Consider the following 20830-nt stretch of genomic DNA (forward strand, 5'->3'; position numbering starts at 1 on the left):
TCATTCCTGTGTCGCCTATAGAGTAGACAACATGCAGAAAACTGGAAATCGTTTGAAGAGTTTGCACAGTTTTTGAATGAAAAAAATAAGAGGCACCCATTACACAAAGTGCAGGTTGATTAAATTGTGTATTATTGTGTATTGTGTATTACACAGGACTTGGTGGGACAGAGTTTATGTTCTTTCTGGGAGGAAAGCTATCTGCAATAAATTGCTTTGGAGTTGCCCTTAATATGTATCAATTGTTGTGTTTATGTAAAATTGGGAACTTTCATTTTCAAAACCAAATCAGTTTGCAGAGGATATTGCATTTTAGTTAAATAAGTTCATGCAAGTAATTTTGTGGAATGCTGTCACATACAACCTTACAGATAACATGAGAGGTGCTGAACCTGTAGGCATCTGGCACATTGTGCAAGTGCATCACAAAGTGATTATAAAAACTAATGATCATCCCTTCATACATCATCATGTCAGATCATTAAGGACAGACACAGGCAAACAACATTGTGCTATAGGCATGTTTTAACCTGACTGTACTTCAGTGATTGTTAGTTCTGCATTTTTGTGGTGTGTGATCCCACAGCCCCTGAAGGTCAGTCTGAAGTAGGACATTCGCCAAGCTGCCCAGGTTGCACGATTTATGACCCAATCTTAAATGCAGGTGAATAAGGATTGCCTGTGCTCTTTAGTGTTACTCATCTGGCAAAACTTTGAACAACTATTCTGGTAAAAGTTTGGCCAGGTGAGGAGCACTAATGAGTGAGTACAGGCAATCCATATTCCCCTGAGTTTAACAAATCATCGAGATTAGGTCATAAATCATGCAACCTGGACAGCTTGGCTAACGTCCTACTTCAGCCTGACCTTCAGAGGCTGTGGGATCACTTCATGAACACCTCAGGGAGAGCTCTACTCCTCACCAGCAAAATGTGTTATCAGGAGATGTTGCAGAGGGTCTGTTATCGCATGGATTTGCTGCTTGGAGATGATTATGTACCGTCTGAATTGACATTTTATTAGTGTTCCTCACATGATAAACCTGTTGGCCAAGTGTTATTGCAGTGAACATGTTGCATGAACGAGATATCACAGGGGAATTTACCATCACAACTATCACTGGCTTTTGGTAATCCATACAGGGTCTGCTAAATGTAAAACCAATATGCAATTATGTTGATGCACATTCTGCAGAAAAAGCTTCCAACTACTATGCTTGTGACATACTTACATTAATCTTTTCTAACAACTTTTTTTGTTTTTGTTTACCTGTTTGAAACATTTTTAACAGATGATGATTATTACAATGTGTGCTTTGCATTCACAAAAGTTTGTAAGTTTCCCCTCTATGTATTTCTGTGGTTTTGTTGCATGCAGAACATTCCACTAGGTTAAACTAGCAGCAACATACTTTACATTCCTGATCTTTAATGAGAAAAACTGAATCATTTATACAGAATATCTCACAATGTCCAGGCAAATACATACACGTATATTCAGTATGCACACCTTTGAAAATAAGTCACAAACATCTCTTATTTCCTCCAAATTCATTATCATATATTGTTTGGTGACAGTCAGAAGGCAACTGTCAAAAAAGAGCCTGAATTAAAACTACTAGTGTTAGTTTAATATAACATACAGTGTAGTTATTTTTATTATGCGGATAAACAGCGGCCTCTTTTTTTTCTTCTGTATAACCAAATTCATTCATGTGGCCATATCTACATCAAGTAAGGTCGCAGACACATTAACTTCTTCCACAGAGCTTTGAGACATCGAGAAACATTAATTGCATCAACTGGATTCCGACAGTTGCAGTAAATTGCCATTGCATCTGGTACACATTGCAGCATCACTTATCTTCCGTGTTCTGAGGAAGTTCCCAGATGTTAAGGCTAATTTGCTCAAGCCACAATAATAAGATTGTTTTTTATATTATTTTTTTGAGACATTAACTCAGTTGGCATGCCAGGAAGATGAGCTGCCAAAATCAGGAGCTTTTCATTTGAGTCTCCACTTCCTGCTCAATAATCATCTCCGTAAACTGCAGTTAGATGCTGAGCTGCTTTGCATTTATTTATGTTCTGTCAAACTGGGAGGAACTATTAATCTGTCCATTATGTGCTTAATGTTGGAGTTTTCTTGAAGTATTATGTTGAGGGATAAACATATATTCTAGTTACCCTTAATGAGGTTTTACTCATTTATGTTCATCAAGGTTTGATTTTATTCTCTATTTTTAGATACAGAGCACACAAACTATTCTTGAGACTATGTATGTACATCTACTGGATACAATTCGTAATACAAATGTAATGTTAGCACTACTACAGATAGTACATACAGTGGGGGAAAAAAGTATTTGTTCCCCTGCTGATTTTGTATGTTTGCCCACTGACAAAGAAATGATCCGTCTATAATTTTAATGGTAGGTGTATTTTAACAGTGAGAGACAAAATAACAGCAAAAAAATCCAGAAAAACGCATTTCAAAAAAGTTATACATTGATTTGCATGTTAATGAGGGAAATAAGTATTTGATCCCCTATCAATCAGCAAGATTTCTGGCTCCCAGGTGTCTTTTATACAGGTAACGAGCTGAGATTAGGAGCACTCTCTTAAAGGGAGTGCTCCTAATCTCAGCTCGTTACCTGTATAAAAGACACCTGTCCACAGAAGCAATCAAACAATCAGATTCCAAACTCTCCACCATGGCCAAGACCAAAGAGCTGTCAAAGGTTGTCAGGGACAAGATTGTAGACCTACACAAGGCTGGAATGGGCTACAAGACCATCGCCAAGCAGCTTGGTGAGAAGGTGACAACAGTTTGTGCGATTATTCGTAAATGGAAGAAACACAAAATAACTGTCAGTCTCCCTCGGTCTGAGGCTCCATGCAAGATCTCACCTCGTGGAGTTTCAATGATCATGAGAACGGTGAGGAATCAGCCCAGAACTACACGGGAGGATCTTGTTAATGATCTCAAGGCAGCTGGGACCATAGTCACCAAGAAAACAATTGGTAACACACTATGCCGTGAAGGACTGAAATCCTGCAGCGCCCACAAGGCCCCCCTGTTCAAGAAAGCACATGTACAAGCCCGTCTGAAGTTTGCCAAAATCTGAATGATTCAGAGGAGAACTAGGTGAAAGTGTTGTGGTCAGATGAGACCAAAATCGAGCTCTTTGGCATCAACTCAACTCACCGTGTTTGGAGGAGGAGGAATGACCCCAAGAACACCATCCCCACCGTCAAACATGGAGGTGGAAACATTATGCTTTGGGGGTGTTTTTCTGCTAAGGGGACAGGACAACTGCACCGCATCAAAGGGACGATGGACGGGGCCATGTACCGTCAAATCTTGGGTGAGAACCTCCTTCCCTCAGCCAGGGCATTGAAAATGGGTCGTGGATGGTATTCCAGCATGACAATGACCCAAAACACACAGCCAAGGCAACAAAGGAGTGGCTCAAGAAGAAGCACATTAAGGTCCTGGATTGGCCTAGCCAGTCTCCAGACCTTAATCCCATAGAAAATCTGTGGAGGGAGCTGAAGGTTCGAGTTGCCAAACATTGGCCTCGAAACCTTAATGACTTGGAGAGGATCTGCAAAGAGGAGTGGGACAAAATCCCTCCTGAGATGTGTGCAAACCTGGTGGCCAACTACAAGAAACGTCTGACCTCTGCGATTGCCAACCAGGGTTTTGCCACCAAGTACTAAGTCGAAGGGGTCAAATACTTATTTCCCTCATTAACATGCAAATCAATGTATAACTTTTTTGAAATGCGTTTTTCTGGATTTTTTTGCTGTTATTTTGTCTCTCACTGTTAAAATACACCTACCATTAAAATTATAGACTGATCATTTCTTTGTCAGTGGGCAAACATACAAAAGCAGCAGGGGATCAAATACTTTTTTCCCTCACTGTATTGACAGGAATGCAAAGAAACATGGAACTTTTAATACTTTGTACTTTAATTCTATGGGATGCTTTCATACACTTTTGCTTTAATAAATACATAAATACAATTCAAATTGAGAAAATACCACAAGACGAGGACACAGTTACTCCTGTGAAGGATGTGTGTCCTATGAGGCAATTCTGAGACACTTATTTATTTTCAGTTATAATGGCATTTTCAAATCAATTGAAACTAACTTGCCTATTACTGCATTCAGTCACTTTTGATTAGTAGTAATACTAAGGACAAACATAACCTCATGCAAAACCAAACATATAAAGTATGTGCGATAATCTCAGCAATCCTTCTGGTTAAAACAGCATTTCAGTAAAAACACAAAAAATAAAGACATTTTCAGTGTTCTGCAAAGGTAAATGCAAAACTCGAAGAAAAAAAATCTGATATTCAAATTATGAGTGATATTCAGCAATGTAGAATGGTAAAATAAAATAATATACACTACCGTTCCAAAGTTTGGGGTCACTTAGAAATGTCCTTGTTTTCGAAAGAAAAGCATTTTTATGTTCATTAAAATAACAAATTGATCAGAAATACAGTGTAGACATTGTTAATGTTGTAAATAACTATTGTAGCTGGAAACGGCTGATTTGTTATGTAATATCTACATAGGCGTACAGAGGCCCATTATCAGCAACCATCAGTCCTGTGTTCCAATGGCACATTGCGTTTGCTAATCCAAGTTTATCATTTTAAAATGCTAATTGATCATTAGAAAACCCTTTTGCAATTTTGTTAGCACAGCTGAAAACTGTTGTGAATAAAGAAGCAATAAAACTGGCCTTCTTTAGACTAGCTGAGTATCTGGAGCATCAGCAATTGTGGGTTCGATTACAGGCTCAAAATGGCCAGAAACAAAGAACTTTCTTCTGAAACTCGTCAGTCTATTCTTGTTCTAAGAAATGAAGGCTATTCCATGCAAGAAATTGCTAAGAAACTGAAGATCTCGTACAACGCTGTGTACTACTCCCATCACAGAACAGTGCAAACTGGCTCTAACCAGAATAGAAAGAGGAGTGGGAGGACCCGGTGCACAACTGAGCAACAGGACAAATACATTAGAGTGTCTAGTTTGAGAAACAGACGCCTCACAGGTCCTCAACTGGCAGCTTCATTAAATATCACCACAAAACACCAGTCTCAACATCAACGTGAAGAAGCGACTCCGGGATGCTGGCCTTCTAGGCAGAGTTGCAAAGAAAAAGTCATATCTCAGACTGGCCAATAAAAAGAAAAGATTAAGATGAGCAAAAGAACACAGACACTGGACAGAGGAAGATTGGAAAAAAGTGTAATGGACACACAAATCTAAGTTTGAGGTGTTTGGATCACAAAGAAGAACATTTGTGAGACGCAGACCAAATGAAAAGATGCTGGAGGAGTGTTTGACGCCATCTGTCAAGCATGGTGGAGGCAATGTGATGGTCTGGGGGTGCTTTGGCGGTGGTAAAGTGGGAGATTTGTACAGGGTAAAAGGGATCTTGAAGAAGGAAGGCTCTCACTCCATTTTGCAACACCATGCCATACCCTGTGGACGGCGCTTGATTGGAGCCAATTTCCTGCTACAACAGGACAGTGACCCAAAGCACAGCTCCTAACTATGCAAGAACTATTTAGGGAAGAAGCAGTCAGCTGGTATTCTGTCTATAATGGAGTGGCCAGCACAGTCACCGGATTTCAACCCTATTGAGCTGTTGTGGGAGCAGCTTGACTATATGTTACGTAAGGAGTGCCCATCAAGCCAATCCAACTTGTGGGAGGTGCTTCAGGATGCATGGGGTGAAATCTCTTCAGATTACCTCAACAAATTGACAACTAGAATGCCAAAGGCTGTAATTGCTACAAGTGGAGGATTCTTTGATGAAAGCAAAGTTTGAAGGACACAATTATTATTTCAATTAAAATCATTATTTCTAACCTTGTCAATGACTATATTTCCTATTCAAACTAATTTAATGTATGGAAAACCATGACATTTCTAAGTGACCCCAAACTTTTGAATAGTAGTGCATATACTGTATAAGGAAGGAAATCCCAATGTGAAATAATGGCTATAATGAATAACCCCCATACTGTATGATGCTGTTGTTTCAATATGCTCAGTGTAGGATTGAACGCTTTACTTCTGGATTTATATGCATAGATGAATATACATACAAGTATGCAAAGGGATTTAAAAAAAGAGCCCTTTGTTTCATGAAATTAGCTTTCAGGCACATCACCCAAGACCAGTTTTCGAGGCAGAAAAAGAGCTGGTCTTCATTTTTTTAATTATCGTTAGTAGAACCAGTTTCGCACCTAGATACCCAATTAGCAATTAGTTGTCCTTTTGAGGAGAGACCTTTGCAGTAATGTTTGATCCGTGGCTGATTTGTATGCAGTTTGTGCAGATAGTGATAAGAGAAGGCAGAATAAATGTATAGTTTTAAAATTTAATTTTATAATCATTTGCAAGCCAGAAGCCCTGCAGGGAGTGAGAGAAAATAAAATGCCTGCTCTTCAAAAGATCTACATAGCACACATGGCAAAGTGTGTAGGACTGTGCTTCGTGAATGCAGGTAATTTGTTCCCTGACTAATCTCAGGAGATAGAAATAAGTTCTGAGAACCACTTACACTAGGAACATGCGCTATGTCAAAATTGACTATCCTCGCTCTGCTGACTCTCTTCTGAACACCCACGTCTGGGGGAAATGAACACAGAGGTGTGATTGCAAAAGCTGCTTCGAAGGCACAGCAACACCTTGAATGAAAATGGGAGAATCCTGTTTTGCAGATTTATGCTCTTTGACTATTCCCCAATAATTACTCTCTCATTAAAAGACCCCCTGTCAGAAGTATTCCAAGCCCTAGCACTCTTACACTTTCAGTAACATCTTTCAAATCAAAATGCTTCAATGTTACAATATTTTTGATGACACAATCTTGATAATTCATGTATAACCAGAAAACAATGCCTATATTAACATGTAGTAATCTGAAAAATATACTGTAAACACTTGAAAGAGCAGGTCATATTTTCCACTTCATATAAATTAAAGTATAAAAGCATAGTTCCTAAAATTATGGTTTTAGGTGCCTTTATACGTTGCGATGGTGCATACATAAGATGTATAGCACTCTGACAGATAGATTATATCATATTAGCAACTTGAACAATTCAAACTTACCAAATAATGGTGCATGTCAAAAGAAAGCATGTATGCTCTTTTACAACACCAAAACACAGAATTTGTCTTCCTAGCGGCAACTCAAGTCATTATATCAAGTCAACCAAAGTGTTAGCATTTCATGGTTTTACTACTTATTAATTATAGTTCTGGAGACAAGAAGTCTGCAGGGAAAAACAGAATAACTCAGTCTTGACTTTCTCTTTCAAAAAGCGGAAATTAATGTGCAGTGGAGATTGTTTTTGCAGGTAAACAATCCCACATTCAAAAAAAGTGAAAAAAAAAAAAAAAACGGTAATCACTTTGATTACAGTGCATTCCAACATTTGCATAACTTGAATCACACCACACGCCTATGCTGGTTTGTGTGAATAGGCAAAAAGCACAGTAATGTATCTTACAGTGAGTCGAATGTGGTCGCAAGGTAAATGGTAACTTTCTTATTCCAGTACAATCTGCACAAAGTAATTGGTGTCTTTTGTATAACAGGAGTCGTTTAAAAATAAATACCATGCCAATACTCCAGCCTGAGGTGACTGCACTACCTACAAATTATATATTGTAGCGTTTTAGGCTCTTGCTATAGGATTCAGCGATTCCTAGAAAACAAATAAATGGAGGAGAATGAACTACAGCTTTATTTGCAGGAAGCAGTTTTACAGGCAGGTGCAGGTACATAAATTCTCTCTCTCTCTGCTTCGAATCTCAATCTAATCTAGTCAGCGGGGCCCAGGGCACCCCTATTTATCCCCTCACCCCCGTGATCCCCTCTCCCCAATCACTACTCACCACTATTCCCATGCAGGCTCAATCTATTACCCCAGAACGCCCAATTTCCTGCTCACTAACTCAGATCCCCACACGATCTGCCCCACCACCCACACACAGAACAGACGGACACACATGAACACACTGCAGCCTCTCCATTTAACACAACAGTCACAGATCACTACACTGCACCCCCATAATCCCTCATCCTTGAGGGAAGATGGTCTAAGCCCCGATCTGGAATAGTCTCTTCGTTGGGGTCTGCATGTATGCACCGTGCTGCACTATACTCTGCTGCTGCCGAACTGTGTCCCATCCAAGGACACCTTTCGATTTGTGCTAGGGCAGGCCCCCCTGCTGGCGTGGTATCTTTGATCAGCCACCACCCATCCGCTGCATCGCTGTGCCTCCCACTAAGGCATGCTCAACCCACTGCTGGATAGGGACCCTCTCTTGGACGCCACTCATCACCCGCACTCAGACCGAATGCAGCCCTCCTCAAGCAGAAGCTGCGACTGCACTAGCTGCTCCTGGCTCTAACCCAGATCTGCGTCTTCCTCTCTGCTGCTGCTCCAGGTCACTGTCACTGTCTTCCAGAAGAGCCTCACTATCATCCCCTGCTCATCGCGGGTGCTGCTGACACTCCTCCTCCAGCTAGAAGTCTTCCTCGCCAGCTGGGAGGTGTAGCTGGGCTGCGCACACCGGCTCTGTGTAGCCTCCCGTTCACTGGGCCTCCTCACGGTTACAATGCTGCTATCACTCTCTTGATAGTTGCCTGTAGCAGAGGCTCTACACTACCATCGCACTGCTGCTGGGCCTCACTCACCGTCTCCGCGGCTGACTAGTTTCTGTAACTCATTTTCCTCCCGTCTGGGATAGGCCAGCCGAGCTCATTACAGGTGACATAAGCCCTCTGTAAAACATTATAGCAATAAGCCTCCCGTGTTGGCGTAGAGGGCTTATCGTTCTGTTGGGTGGAGCTGCTGTGCTGCAAACCACACCGGCTGCATTTGGTTTAAGTCTGCAGTACTCAAACTACTGCCACACTCCCTGGTGAGAGCACCCCACATTTCCTTACTTCTTGTGGAGCATGGTGAATCCATTTGATTTCCAGTAGCGGTGAGGACCACTCTGACACTAAATGTAGGGTTTTAGGCTTCTTTCTACATGATTCACTAACTCACATAATACAAGAAATAAACTGAGCAGAATTAACAAAAGCCACAGCTTTATATGCAGGAAGCAGTTTTTTTTAAACACCCAGATTGTTAAACACAGATTTCTTTTTAGTTGAAAAAATATAAAAATTTACAAAAACTCTCAGAAGCAACAACTTTACGTTTTTGTTGTTTTTAATTTGAATCATAAAGACAACTCAAAAAGTCCATGGAGTTGGACACTATTTTCTTCATAGTGTATGCAAATCCAATGTATAATACACCAATAATAAATCCAAGATGTTTAAAACTATACACACACACGCACAGACTAAAGTTAAAGCTAAAGCTGTAAAGCAGTATCTTTCTCAAATAACAAGCAATCCGTGTCTCAGAACAGCTTTAGAGAGAGTAGGGTCTCCCAACACTAGTAAATGTGCATTGGATTTTTGGACACGGTATAGTGTTCCTGTAAACTATACATACATGTCCTCCCACATTACATTTCATAGATCAGCAGCTGAATTTGACCTCAGCATTCACTTCCCGATTAGCTTTTCCAGTTAATCCCAGAGGTGCTCTATGTCTGTGAGGCAAGACTGACAAACCATTAAATATTATGAGCACTATACCCTTTACTAAATCTGGTAAATTTAGCCTAGGAGTTTTGCACTTTTAACATGGTTTTACCATAGTTGTATAGTAGTCGGTGCTCAAAATCCGATGGAAAGTGGCTTGTACTTTTGGTAAGATATACTTCTGGGATTCATTAGAACTGCAAATCAGGAACAGACTGCCAAGACCAATTGAAAACTGTGCATTGGGAAGAATCACACAATATTCCTCTGGGTGTATATAAAATGTAATTTGTCTGTCATTAAGGTCAAGGGTATGCCTAAACCTTACTAAATATATCATGAGCAGATGTATTTTGTTTTATTTTCTCCTGTATTAATACTTTTGATAATGTAGTATAAAATCAGATCCAACTAGCTTCTGAATGTGGCTTGTATATACAAAGATCAGCCATAACATTATGACCACCTGCCTAATATTGTGTAGGTCCCCCTTTTGCCACCAAAAGCCCTGACCCATCGAGGCATGGACTCCACTAGACCTCTGAAGGTGTGCTGTGGTATCTGGCACCAAGACGTTAGCAGCAGATCCTTTAAGTCCTGTAAGTTGTGAGGTGGGGCCTCCATGGATCGGACTTGTTTGTCCAGCACATCCCACAGATGCTCGATTGGATTGAGATCTGGGGAATTTGGAGGCCAAGTCAACACCTTGAACTCGCGATTCATCAGACCAGGCCACCTTCTTCCATTGATCCGTGGTCCAGTTCTGATGCTCACGTGCCCATTGTAGGCGCTTTTGGCAGTGGACAGGGGTCAGCATGGGCACCCTGACTGGTCTGCGGCTACGCAGCCCCATACGCAACAAACTGTGATGCCCTGTGTGTTCTGACACCTTTCTATCAGAACCAGCATTCACTTTTTCAGCAATTTGAGCTACAGTAGCTCGTCTGTTGGATCGGACCACACGGGCCAGCCTTCGCTCCCCACGTGCATCAATGAGCCTTGGATGTTCACTTGCTGCCTAATATATCCCACCCATTGACAGGTGCCATGATAACGAGATTGGTCATAATATTATGGCTGATCGGTGTAAAACTTGAATTTTATACAGTTCAGCAATATTCCTTCTCAACGGTTTATTTCTATGGGAAGATTTGTTGCATAAATATTGAAAAATAAGAAACGAGCAGCAGCAGATGCATGAACATAAGTAAAATAACTGATTTAGTTGTTCAGCTTTCACTATGAAGAAGCATTTTAAATGTAACTGATATAAACATTTGACAAGAGGGTTTAGAGAAGATTAATCTGTATAGTGGAGAAAGGATGGGGGATTCAGAAGTAAGTAGTGTTTAAACAGTCGTGATGGAAAGACATGGAAATTCTGGAGATCATTCATTAAAAAGTCTGTGAAAAAAGTATCAATCAAATGGTGGTTCCTAAATGTACTATTATGATAACACAGTCAATTGCGGTTTTTAATAGAATATACAGTATCACTATGTTCAGTAAAAAGTTTTTTTATTAACCCAGAGTCTGAAATCCATAATCTTTTTAGAGATGTCTGTTAAAAGTAAATAAAGTTAATCATAGCATATTTTGCAATGTGTAATTTTGTGTGCAGCAATTATTCCCATTCAGTGTCAAGTCTGTTTGTTAGTGTGGACCCCTCTGAACGGTGACGTGTTTTTTCAATCAAAAAGTAACTTTTTATTTTCTGGAGTAGGCCAAGATAGAGGATGTGCCCTTTTTTCCATTACACACACACACACACACACACACACACACACACACACACACACACACACACACCTCCTCTAAACAGTGGAAGGCTTCAGTTTCATAGCACAGTGAGCCACCAAGTGCTTTAATAAAAACATAAGATGCATCTGAGTCTTTACCCATAGAGGGTGACTGACGTGATGGTAAAAGATTTTGAAAGCGGTTTTACAATTGAAGTCTAGTGTTGGGCCATGTTGCAGTAATCTGCCTCTTATTAACACAAAGCTACATCAACTGTCAGTGCCAAACAGAGATGCTCCAGCTGTATCCAAGCTTGCATTTATTGGTTTATACAATATTCATGTTAAATGGAATCTCTTAAATGTATGACACAGCTTTCAGGTATTGAAAGACATTCCATTAGTCTGAAATTCCTAAAATGAGCAATCTGAAAAAGTTGCAAAGATTTACAAACCACTTCCCAAGCATCATCTTGAGGAATGTATTATTATTATTGGGTGGGTAACTAACTATATTTCATAGAACATTAGTATAACTTAACCCCTTCTAAAAATGTTAAGCCTAAACATGACACCTGGTAAGTATATTTCTCATCTTAAAATGGTTGAAGAAGTTGAACACAGTGTCTTCATTGTGACAATTATTTTGAATATACAAGTTCACTAACATCTGTAGGCAAAATAATTGTTAAGAGAAGTATGTCAATATTATGTTCCAACATCAATATTTCAAAAGAAAGTACCAGTAAAAACAAATTGAGTTACAGCTTATTTTTATTATGCTTGGAATGTCTCAAAGTATCACAGTTATTTCAGGAATATCACATGCAATAATTCTCTGTGTTTTATAAGGTTCATTTTTGTTTTATTATTAGTGATGAGGATGTCTTACTTTAAGGCCCTTTCATGATTTTTCTTTTAAAAATTATGTCAAAAGAAAGCTATTAACTGCGAGATGTGAAATTATTTTTGCTCTTTACTTGACTAAGCCTACATATTACATCAAAGCCTTACTCATTAAAACAACAGTAATGTTTATAACTGTTGCCCTTGTGCAACTACATATTTTTGTCTATAAATGCTTTGTTTCTACTTTTGTTATTTCATTTGTTTCAAAAGGGAAGTTCCAGTCATTTTTATTTATTTATTTATTTTTTCCATGAAAGAGCTGCTATTTTATTCCTTTAGTTAACTGCAAGAGGACTCCAAACTAAATGTTTGAGCCCTTCTAATCACTAATGTGTGTGTGATTTCTCTGAAGAAGAAAAAAAAAAAACATATTTTTTGAATATATTGCACATTTGTGTGTTCGGTAAGTATTCAACATGGTTAGAAGAACAGTTCAGAACTTAACACTGTCAATTTGCAATTAAACTTGTACTATATTGAATCCATCCTGTATTTGAAGGGTCTCTGGGAATTTAAACCACAGGCTTGTTTCAAATGGAGCACCAGGCTTCTATGAACCTGTAGCTAGTTGAAGCAAAATCTCAGCTGGAAGCACAATATCAGCAGCTTCCCTAACTTTATTAGCCATTCAAGGCAAAGCAGGTTTCACTTTGGCATTACATTACACACATTTCCAACTCCCAAAACTAATCTCATACATATGCACCTCTTGCAATAAGATGAGGATTATTATAAGATAACTATGCACTTGCTCACAGCTTGGCTATTTTGCAGATTTTTAAATATCATTTCTTAAAGGGGCCATAGTCCAAAATCACAAACCCAATGAAAAATAAATGTGTGATTCACATCAGACTTCTTAATGTCCACCAGTGAAACCACCAACATGATTTATGAGTATAATCCATACATTTGTAATACCAATATTACATGTTTAAATAAAATCTCTAAAATGCAGTGACACAGAATTATAATCTTTAAATTTAACAAAATAGTGGTACCCCCATTTAAATTCTAATTCAACAGCTATTGTTTTTAGTATTTATAACAAAATTAACATGTCCTGCAGATACCAATATTATCATACAGTATAGGGATATGTCATCATCACAGGCTTGGTCAGTTGGACATTTTCTTTTTCACACAATATAATACAAAACAAAACTAATGCAATGAAAGGGGCTATTCCAGACATAATATGCAGGCTAACTAATATCTTTGCTAAAAATAAATTATTGATATGATCTTCAAAGAAAGGTATTATCAACACCATTTTAAAAATTAGAATCATCAAAAATTAATGAATGTTTCTATTTTTTAGAAGAAGAAAAATGTTAATGACATTGGAGGCATTAGTTAGGAAATAGCCTGACAGTAGTTGTATGTATACAATGTAAACACATAGGCCTGGTTTTAGAGACCCAGATTAGTACTAGCCTAGGACAAAGCAATATTCTTTTCAGTAGGTTAGTCCAAGATATTAGTGCTAAACCACATCTGTGAAACTAGCTGATGGTATAATAGAGGATACAACTGCAAGTCATTAGTGTTCTGTACATCTTCATAAATATTGAATGAAAAGGGAAATAAATCAGCTGATTTTAAAATCTTGAAAAAATCCGTCAAAAGGCTACCAGAAGGCCATGGTGTACAGGCAGTCACGGTCCAGCAAATTCCTGAAGGCGCTTGTTAAAGTAAAGTGTTTCATCCAAGTCAGAGAAGCAAAAAATCCCTGAGAAATGAACCTCACTTCCCAGTGTAAGCAGACATGCATCCACAGCTGTTCCTCACAAAACCTCACATGGTACCATTTTTAAAAGTGAATAAAGGAAGAAATAAAGTCTGTTTGGGGACTGTTCACCATCCATTCATGAAAAGCACACATGGACATTTATTTTTAAAAATGTACTGTAGTGAGATATACTAGAATGTAATTGTAAGACTGATAATGATTTATTTGTGGGCTCATCTAACTAAAATATTGTTATTCAGGTTCTTTCTCTGGGAGAACTGACCCATTCCCTTCATTGTAGACATCCTTACTGATCTGGCACAACATGAGCTAGTGAAAATACCCTCTACTCCAACCTTGGAGAAATTAAAGCAGAACAGTATGGGGACAAAAGTGCAAAATATGCCGCACCAACTATAACATGATCACATTTCAAGCTACTGGATAGATCATACTTATGCAGAATCCTACACAATATAAAAATATATTTTCTTGTAAAAAAAAAAAAAAAAAAAAAAATCAGGAGCTGAAATTTAGCTTTTCACTCTTCTGTCAAACCAAAGGTTGTTCTCACTCCAATCTAAAGGTCTACAATGTGAAAGCATAGTGAAAATATACAGATTTTTTTCAAATCATTTGAATTGTTTATTACTTTTAACACATTGCTCATACATTTTAGCTCTGGAGATGAATAGTTTGCACCATAATTGAATGTGACATAGGTAATCCGTGAATACTGAGCTAGCCAAATTGTGCAATTCTACCCCAAAAGGAGGCCTCTTATGAAGTGGGACCATCAATCACAATGGTCCAACAGACACGAATGACAACAAAACAAAATTTGAGTCAGTCTCCGATGAAGATCAGGGCAGACCAGCTTTTCCTAGCTCCTGCTGGTTCACATATGCTTCTTCATAGCATTTCTAATTATACTTGTAGAAGATGAAGTTAATCTTTTATAGTTTCTTGACCACAATGACAAAAAGGTGCCCTGAAGAATTTGTAACACTACAGTATAGCCAGTGATTGACATGCACCGAAAAATGAACAGACATGCAAATGCCCATGCACTTTCTAGATCTCAGTCATGGAAAGCTGGGGAGTTTATTATCTTTCATAGAATGACAATGGTCTTATACACTTATAGTGTCTTGAAGGAAAACAAAAAACTGTCAAAGCCCTTAAAGCTGCAGTGGCATATTCAGAATTCAGATACTGCAGTATAGCCTAACTCACCTGCATGTTCTCCCTGACAGCCCATTTTGCTGGGGACACATTTCCTCCTCCTCTGTTTTCAGACATACAACTCCAATTTCATCTATTGGTAAACCAGTCTACCGTCACTTTTGTTTGTCTTGGTAAAGCAGCTTTAAATTCATTAGGTTTAACACAATGTCTCCACACCTTACATACGATGGCTGTCACTTACTCTCAGTATCGCTTTCCAATTAATTCCCATGATCCATTGTTTCCTTGGTTGAATGTCACATGCAAATGTAATCGCAGCTCACCTTTTCTCTTTCAAAGGAGTCAAAATTAAAACCTTCTGCTTTACAATATTGTATTAAATTCCCTCATATATACAAACGCATAATTATTCTGTGTGGCACTCTGCCCAAATAGTATCAGTCACACACTGGAAACTGTAGAACTTTCCTGAAGTCAACATTTTGGTTTCCGTCAAGCTTAAAGTCTGAAACAAATCACATCTCTATTAGTCTATGTGGTAATGGTATGTTTTCAGAGATAAGTATCAGCTGTCCAAGTTATAAGAAAATATCTGAATGTCTTTTGTAAATTAGGTTAAGTCTTACACTGTATTTAGGGTAATTACGCTGCAGTAAACCAAACCCTTCACTCACAATGAATCTTCCTGGGTGTACTGCATGACACTGAGATATTGCAACTTTCTCACATTAATTCTCCTGTTTGGGCACCACCAGCAAAGCAACCCCAATCCTCCATGTTATAACCTGAACATTTTACTGTAGGCACTACACATCTTTCATGTTTTTTTTTTTCTAACAGTGTGCTCATGAACTACAATCATCCAATGTTCTTTTGGCCAGTAATTATGGTTTAGTGGTTTTGATAATTTCCTCACTTAAACAAATGTTTTGAGCTACGGAGGGATTTAACATTTAATGTAAATCAGAAGCATGATGCATGTTTAGGAAACCATTAACCCTGGTTTCGCAACAATCTGTCTGCCGTTTTAGTTGTTACACTCTTTCACCCTTAGTAACTTTTGTTTGCATAGCTACCCTTTCTTCTGTATCTTCTGATTGTGGCTTTCACTATCCTTTGCAAAGCATTGTAGATTCTACCTTTTCTCTAAAGCAAAATATGAATGCATGACCACAATATTTTATCTCTTCCTTTTGAACTACTGTGCCTCATTTATGTATAACTCCCGTGTATTACCTCAAGTAAAACAGAGGTGGCAGCATGAAGGTTTAATGTTTCGCCAGTGTACAAACAGGGGATGTAGTACAATCAGATGGTAGGTTAATGAAGGCATCTTATCATTCTTCAACCTCAGCAATATCCTGTGGAAAGCAATTTGTAGGTAATGGGCTGGTTTTGAATAGAACTCTAAATACACAGCCTGACTGATCCTAATTACTCATAATGTAATAATGATGCACTGGGCTTGCTAGTCCACTGACTTTTATAACATTAAAATTGTATAACACTGCATAATTGTGTAAGAATGTAAATACTAGTTTTACTGTATGCATGACACAGCTTTTAGTTTGTTACAATACCAAATAAACTAATTAGGTGTATGTTCAGACAACTAAAATAAATTAAAGAATATTGGCTCACTTAAAAAAAAATGTATTTCCATTTCTGAGGTGTAGCAAAAAATAAATAAAGAACTGGTGTTATTAATCATCATCATTAATCAAAATCACCAACATCATCATCATCATCATCATCATCATATCAACGTTAAATAGAACAACACTTACAAATAAATACGCTCCAAAACACATGTAGATATAAACTTTAAGAATTTAACCCATTCCCATTTTGGAAAATAAACATACTTGACTTATTCTCCCTGTTGGCAAACTGTGTCTAAACTGTCCATCCGATTCATGTACTATGGAGTGTGTGTTTTCCCAGAGGGAAAATAAGAACATGTTCACATGACTCCAACTTTCAAATACAGCAAATTTAAGGATATTCCACAATTATTTTCTAATAACATACATTTCTACACCTAAAATATTGCGATATATTTGACACAGTTTGTGTAATCTATAGGTTAATTTACATGGCAGCTGAAAACATATTTAAACTACCATTTTCTGTATAAAAATAACAAAATGTGTGTTCATCTCATAAACCTAAACATATCTTTCTTCCAAATGCAACAACTCCATGAAGTATTATGTTTTTTTAGTTGTAATTGAAAGGTGGGATGAATTTTAAATGGAATCCTGGTCCAAGTGCAAATAGATGATTGCAATTTGGCATGTCTCATCAAAATATCAACATTTCATAAAAATACACATGTAAAGTAATTTGAACAAGATTGTGCCATTGCTATTCTGTGAGAATGTGAAAAACATATCCCTTTTAAAAACATATTTAATATATCCAAATCACACTTGGTCAAAACTAGAACTGTGCACAACATTATAATGGACAATTCAGTCAGCCTTTCAAAAATAATAATTATTAATTAAAATTAATTAAAAGGGCAATATATTTTCCCTTTTTGACAAATATAGTCAATACATTATTAATTAGGTTTCACAATGTTCAGAATCATCCTGTCACTGTGTAGTAGATCAGACTTCTTTTAAACTTCATGTTGAATATATATTTTCTTTCAAGTTTTCACTCCCCCATGTGAATGATAGACAGTTGACATTTACACCAAGGTTTCACGCCAGAAGATTTCATTTAAATAATAATAATTCCCATTGCAAAGCTTATCCATATACTGTAGCCCTCCGGGGCCTCCTTTACAACATACCCCCCTCCTTAAGTCACAAAGCAGTTCAATGTCTTTAATATCTAAATAAAACTACTGAAATTGTTCTCATACGGATATGGGATTTCTAATGTGGGCTTGTTTGTTTAGTCTCTAGTGGGATGTTTGGTTCTGACTCGTATTCTTAATTTGTCTGAATTGAATACATGTATGTACTGCAAAACAGCTCCATATAGCCTACTGTGTTCTCCTGAAGTCGCAAGAGTGACCCCTAGTGTATGTTTCCCCACCTCCCTTTAGGCATTATATCAGAAATCAGCGGCAGTCATTTTAAAAGACAGTTTTAGACCAAACAGATTGTAATATATCACAAGTATGCTGGGTACATATCTGAAGTACAATGCAATTAACTTTTTAAGTATGCAACACTATCAGTACAATTTTAAGCAGTAGAAAAACATAGATTAATAAAACCCATATGTTTTAAGCAGGCAGAGTATTTATGATTGCTTAACTAAGATTTTGACAGGGGGGAAATATATATATATATATATATATATATATATTGGAAAGATGTATACATTGTGCCAGACGCAAAATTACTACCATGGTGTTTGATACAGAACTCAGCACTTTATATGAATTGCGCCCAGCAGGACCTTCCCACGAATCAAGCAAAGTGCTGTTTTATTGAACCCACATGATTCCGATTGATAGTCTGTTCATTTTACATAAACAGCCCAAACATCTGACTCTCACAGGACTTTCTCGTATAAACTAACATCGCTGGAGCTGCCAACTCGACTGATTGGAAACAGAAGTGGGGCGATTTCTGAAAGCAACTCCAAGAACTTCGCCAACTCGCTGTGCACCCCTCTTCTAACGGCGTGTTCCCATCTGTACGGCACAGATACATTTACAATCGTGGTATTGTTCTGCTTCTTCAACGTGGCAATACAGAATGGCTACAATAATAGCTTCAACCAGTGCGAGTTAATTGGACAACAGCAGAGCACAGACACAAACTGCATGTAGGTAAACCCGCTGGCACCATACCTGTCTCTTAAACATACATTTCTGCATTTCTTCTGAGAAACCACACATGACCTGAAAAGCGACTTTGTGCGTCTCTGGCGCTCCGTGTTTGCCAGGCGAGAAAAAGCAATAATTTACGCCAAGTTTGATTGCCTTCCCACTCAAAGTATCACCCACTGAATCTGCTCTGATGCGCCCTTATCTAGTAAAAGGCATCTCAATTAGCATCTCAATAACCTTAAAATGCGCGTTTAGTGATAACGGCAAGACATGTCCTTCATGATTGAGAAACACGGGTCCAATCCACAATCGTCAGCGTCATTTTCTCCCTCAACACGACTTTCATAACTCCTATCCTCCGATCCGCTGTAGTGGAGCCTGCAAAGCCCTGACTAGTGCGGGGTTTCGGTCACCCTGGCGTGAGAGACACTATCCTCCCTCCACCAGCCAAGAAAATACTATTTTTCTCTCTCTCTCTCGTTTTTTTTTTTTTTTTTTTTTTTACAAAGAAATGGGTTTCTCGTTACAAAGAGACGGTGAGTACAAAGAGGTGATTCATTGGATCAGCATTGACGTGTGTGGAAAAGGTACCTCCTGTTTAACAAAATAAAAAATCCCCCCCCGGCTAAATGACTCCACAATGGCGTCTTTCATTAGCAGATCTGGGGCACTTAGGGACTGAAACTGGCACAGGACAACCACAGATCGGGCAAAAGCCTTGAACGAAACCGTATAGCACAGCCCTGTGTTAAAATGTGGGGCTGATAGGAGTCCTGCGTAAAAGAAACAACAGCAGTTTTCCCAGCTTTACGCGCCAGGAGCCAAATCGCACCGAAGGCGCAATGGTTTCCTATCGTGGTCCAAGTCTTTTCTTTTAGAGTTGTATTCCTCGTTTGGTCTATTTCTCTCGTCAGCATTTTAAAGCAGATATTGCGATATGCCCCGATCGTTTCCCAGGAAGTGGTTAAATTATTTTTTTTTGTTAGAACTGTGGCGCTTCTCTCCTGGCACATGCGTAAAAGCAGCTGCGCCCTAAAAGTCCCAGCCATAGCATACCAGCCTCGGCAAATAATAGCAAAGCAAATCTATCAGTCCTTACCTGAAACATTGATGCACATCAAGTGTCTTTTTTCCACCTCCCTTTCCTCGGATTTCTTTCGCGATCTGCTTCCCTCGCTACACCAGAGAGAAATGCAATAGCTTGGCTAAGGTAGACAGAACAAAATACAGAGAAGACTTGCTCCAGGGCTCTGAAACCCCTTAAGGCAAAGATCAGGATACAATTAGCTCATGCCTCTACCCCAGTCTAAACCAATCTACAAAATAAAACTTCAATTAAATTAACTGATCACAGAGGCAGCAAGCCGGCCTTCTCCACAATGGATGTGATTTTTTCTAAAAAAATTAAAAAAAGATCCAGCAATTTTCTGCATAAAACAGTCTCACTCCTGCCTCCAACTTGCCTATTGCCCTCCTCTTGCACAGAAAAGCTGATTTTAATCGTTATGATTAGTTTTGATGTAACGTTTCCGCAGGCGATTTCTGCAAATGGATGGAGTGTTTCTTTGCCAGAAAGGGAAAAGCAGCAGATGATGATAATTATATAGATTGTTGGTTGTGTCTTTTGATTTTTTGTTTAATATATATATATATATATATATATATATATATATATATATATATATATATATATATATATAATATATTTTCATGTCTTTCTCAAGTACGAGCTGACATTGTCTTCCTAAGAAGGTCGTGCAACTTGTTGATGAAGATCATCTCGCTTTTAATCAATGGATGGGCGATAATTTG

The 20830-nt window shown here is 38.4% G+C and overlaps 1 protein-coding gene across 2 annotated transcripts in view; it reads right to left on the reverse strand.

The window, feature by feature from the left end:
- The window catches only part of kctd1 (potassium channel tetramerization domain containing 1), a 51146-nt gene extending 30541 nt beyond the window's left edge, over positions 1-20605 (reverse strand). The window contains exon 1 of one of the 2 annotated variants that reach the window (XM_066719583.1): positions 20118-20605. In XM_066719583.1, coding sequence (XP_066575680.1) covers positions 20118-20126 — 9 coding nt within the window. In that variant the 5' untranslated portion in view covers positions 20127-20605. Of the gene's footprint in view, positions 1-19056; positions 19469-20117 lie in introns of those variants that run through there. The other variant, XM_066719585.1, reaches the window with a different exon arrangement.
- Between the last annotated feature and the right edge of the window lie 225 nt (positions 20606-20830).

Source organism: Amia ocellicauda, chromosome 2 (assembly GCF_036373705.1).
Source record: "Amia ocellicauda isolate fAmiCal2 chromosome 2, fAmiCal2.hap1, whole genome shotgun sequence".
Lineage (NCBI taxonomy): Eukaryota > Metazoa > Chordata > Actinopteri > Amiiformes > Amiidae > Amia > Amia ocellicauda.